Source organism: Colobus angolensis, unplaced genomic scaffold (assembly GCF_000951035.1).
Source record: "Colobus angolensis palliatus isolate OR3802 unplaced genomic scaffold, Cang.pa_1.0 Scaffold501, whole genome shotgun sequence".
Taxonomy (NCBI): domain Eukaryota; kingdom Metazoa; phylum Chordata; class Mammalia; order Primates; family Cercopithecidae; genus Colobus; species Colobus angolensis.
The window spans coordinates 561533-565754 of NW_012118500.1; the positions used below are offsets into that span (position 1 = coordinate 561533).

The following is a 4222-nucleotide window of genomic DNA, read 5'->3' on the forward strand; positions in this document are numbered from 1 at the left end:
GGAAGGAAGGAAGGAAGGAAGGAAGGAAGGAAGGAAGGAAGGAAGGAAGCAGGGAAGGAAAGGAAGAAAAGAAAGAAGGAAGGAAGGAAGGAAAGAAGGAAGGAAAGAAAGAAAACCAGCAAGAAAGCAAGCAAGCAAGCAAGCAAGAAATGCCCAGCACAGGAATATTAAAAACAGGGAGTCTGGCTACTTAGGGGCATGTTCACTTATTAGCTGGATAGAAGTTACCAAAGCTCTTGAAGCTTCAGTTAACTTATCTGTAGATTGGGGATACTAGTAGTTATTAGTACTCCACTGGATTGTTGTGAGATTAAGTAGATTGGTTTACCAGTACAGTACTATCAGAGTAGTGCCCGTCACATAGGAAGCATTAAGAAAGAATCTGTTGTCACTTGGGACAGCAAATTCAATTGGTCATATTTGGAGAAAGAAAACTATCCTGCCCTTTATGGATAAATTCTCCTTTTTGAGGGGGTTTATTTTCATTTCCAAATCCTAGAAACTCACCTAGCCTGACTTTTTATTACTAAAGGAGTTCCGCCAACTCTCTCACTGTAATCTAAGGCCAAATTAATTCCTCCCTGTACTGTGTTCTTTCTTATTCTTTTTAAATCTTACCAGGGACACATTTATCTGTCTGTGCAGGCCCAACTTAATTTCAGTCTTGAGGACTATGCTATTTTTCCTTCTACTCCCAATCCCAACACACACAGGAAAAGCATGCTACAGTGGGCTTAGCAGAATTTAGGGGAAAGCTTAACATTTGATTGAAGAGCTCTGCTGTTTTTTTTTCTCTTACTAGACTTCTCCATATCACATTTTAATCTAGGCTTAGGGCATTTCAAAATATATCTGATTAAAATTAATATTGTACAACTAATAAAGTAGGAAAATTCCAATTAAATTAGGTATCATTAACATGAAGTAACTTGCTTCAATATTACCCTAAGGCACTAACTGGGTGAAATGAAATAGCATAAAGACTGCATCTCCAAATATCTCTACCCATCACAGTCCCAAGATATTCAATTATTAATTTTTTTCTCCAGGGATTCAAATATAAATGTACAGAAGTATAACATTATTATCTCAGTAAACCTCTCCATGGGGATCATGTTCTTTGGGGATACTACCAATGAGAAAAAACAAGTAAAGTATTGAATTATATACTGAAAAAATCCTGAATGAAATTCATAAAAAAGAAGGCAACATTTCCACCATGAAGCAGACTTGTATTAGATTAGCATAGTAACTTTCAGATGGGAAGGGAGAGTAGTTTACCTATCTTCGGAATTTGAAGCTTTGATATTAGACAGTGTGGTACAGAGGACAGACCCAGACTAACAGTTGGGAAACATGAATTTAAGCACTGTTTTGTTATCAACTAGTTGAGTGACTCAGATTAGACATTTAACTGCTTTTTCATGTCTCATATTTTTAAAACAAGGACATTGGATTTGATAATCACCAAGGTTCCTTTCCAGATCTAAAATTTCATGTATAGTAAACATTCATTTTAAGGGGTATGGTTAACCAGTGCCTACTACAATATTTGAAAGCATTGTACTAGGTACTAGGCAAATAAAAAAATAACTATAACAAGTTTCCTGATCTCAAAGGTTTATATGGTATGGATTATTTAAATGACCAGCTAATATTTGCAGAGCATTATGTAGTCATTTTACTATACTTCATAAAACGTGGCGGCAGTGAGGCTCAGCCGACTAGGAATGAGCTTCGCCTCTTAATCGTTAGGCTGTAGCTGACTCATTATACAGATCTGGGTAAATTACCTCTAAGTCTGTTTTTTACTTGAAAATAATCATACTGACTCAACTGAAAGCAATGTTGAGAAATAACAGGTTGTACATTCCATAAATTTTTATGGACACCATATATATGCCAGGCCAGTGTTGGGAGCCGACCCATCCTTCATCTAGCTTAACTCTTATACACATTATTATAAAGTATGCTGCAAATAAATTAATACAGCAAATGGCTAGCTATAATTAATTGTGGGCTTATTGTAATTTAGAGGTGTCACGAAGGAAGCCTTTTTCTGTGCAAAATAACATGTGTCTCAGCCTTTGAAATACCATAGTAAACGGTAAAAAAAAAAAAAAACCATAAATATTACACATACAAAAGATTTGAAACTTGTATAAGAAGACATATAATTTACTATTTCCTAGATGTAGATTAAGCTGAAACATAAATAGAAGAATGCAGAAGCAGCGTCCCTGCTCAGAGTAAAGGCGGATATTCTTACTGCTAGATCTGCCCAACAAGCAATCCACTATCTCAAGAGTTTCAGAGGTACCTACCCATTACTGTGGGGCCCCACTGAGGCACTGTCGTGATAAAGGTGATCAATAAGGATGTTCTATGAGAGATTCTTGTCTTGAGAAGGAACCTGAAGTAAATAATAAATAACTTCAGATACAGTTCTGAGATTCCATAAAGTGATCCATAAATGTTTGAATGATAAAAAACACAATATAAATAAAATTATAAGGATGTAATTTATTAAAGAGAAATTAGAGATTAAGATGGAGGGAGCGTTTTAGCATGGGAGTGCTGTGGGACACAGAAACTGGTTTGTCTGAGCCCCTTCCAAATAGCATAACATCTGTGTCCTGATTTAAAATCTAAATTTCAGAGCCTCGAAACCCAAAAGCCTTGGCTGTAGAAATCTAAAACCAAAAAGACCATGCGTTCTGTTACCTGTTATTTGTGGTGTCACCTACTCTTTGAGGCTCCCAGATGGGGCAGAGCCTTGGGATATGGTGATGCCTTGTAGGTATGTTGTTGTAGTTGGTGGTGGGGATGGGGATGGAGGCAGGGTAGGGTGGGGGTGGGTTGGGGTGGGGGGAATCCTCCGTTAATATCTCGAAATATTATTCTCTTGCCATAATGTAGTGTGTTAAGTTAGTTTCAAGTATTTAAAAACCAGGGCAGAACTCATGGAAATGGTGCAAATTCTTGACTTAGGGTCAGAAGAATTCACCAAAATTAACGTTTCTCTCTGCCAAATAACAGCCAGTTTCAATTTCTGGACGGCCTCTCCGCGTGAGTGACAGGTTTTCTTAGATGCCGCGGGCGGTCTTTCGCAGGCTGGTGGCCTGTCCCCTGGACTCGTCCATGTGTCAGGCTGAGTCCGCAGCTCAGAGCGCGGCCCTGTATGTCTGTCTGATGTCTGGGGCATACAGATATGTGTGACAGACAATGCTCGTGGCATTCGAAACCTCTTTAACAGATGTTTGTGACTAGAGGAAAGAAGTGTGCGAACTCTGGGAAACAAGTGTGCGGACTCTGGAAAAGAAGTGGATTTCGAAAGTGGAGAGGGGATGGATCTTCGTAGGAGAAATGGAAATTTGCTCCTCACCAGAGGGTTTGCTGGAAATGAAGACGCGGCAATTCTTAATCCAGTTTCCTGCGGTAGGAAACAGCCGGCAAGGGAAGTCCCCGTTCAAGTTCGGAGCGAAGTGGGCTCCTGCAAGGAGCCGCCCGGAGGCGTGGGACAAGTGGCAGGAGACCTGGCCGCGTCGCGCCGGGCGCTAGGGACGGACGCACTTCCCTACTTCCAGCAGCGGGCACGAGCCGCCCCAACTGCGCTGCCCTGCTCGATTCTTTGGGAAACACTTCGCGAGCTTTGTTTCAGACGCCGACCCATCTTTCTTAGTGGGTCTGCAGCTCCACCAATCCCGCCCGCCACTGGGCGGGGTTTCAGGGTCAAGGTGGACCAATTTTCCAGCTTCGCTTCTACACGCGCTCTCGGACCCCTGGGGGTGACTGACAGCAGCCGGACCCAACCCGATGCTCCGAAGCGTGGCCTCCGCCAGGGGCGTTACGAAGACAAGGCCCCAGGACCAATCGTATTGGCCCGTGGGGGGCGGGGCCTCGCTGCCAGCTCCAGACCGGCGCTATCGGCACTCCTTTTGTCAAATGAAAGACGCGGCGGGGCGGCCCTTCAGCCGCGGTTTAGCCAATGGAGAAGGCGAGATGGGCGGGCTGGGAGTGCCTGGCGGCGGGTCCTCAGCTCCGAGCCGAGGTGCAGTGAGCTGGTGGGGGGACCGCGAGGCGAGCGCGGAATCCTGGGCGGCGAGCGGGGTGTGAGCTGCCTGAAAATGCACTCGGATGCCGCTGCTGTCAGTGAGTAGCGGAGAGCCAGGCAGCGGGTCGGGGCCGGGCGGCTGCCAGCACTAGCCACTCGCCCCATGCC

General features: G+C 43.9%; 1 protein-coding gene across 2 annotated transcripts in view; it reads left to right on the top strand.

The window, feature by feature from the left end:
* Window positions 1-3891: 3891 nt before the first annotated feature.
* DCUN1D4 (DCN1, defective in cullin neddylation 1, domain containing 4) overlaps window positions 3892-4222 on the top strand; it is a 73613-nt gene continuing 73282 nt past the window's right edge. For both annotated transcript variants that reach the window (XM_011960050.1, XM_011960051.1), the window contains exon 1: window positions 3892-4152. In XM_011960050.1, coding sequence (XP_011815440.1) covers window positions 4128-4152 — 25 coding nt within the window. In that variant the 5' untranslated portion in view covers window positions 3892-4127. The remainder of the gene's footprint in view (window positions 4153-4222) is intronic.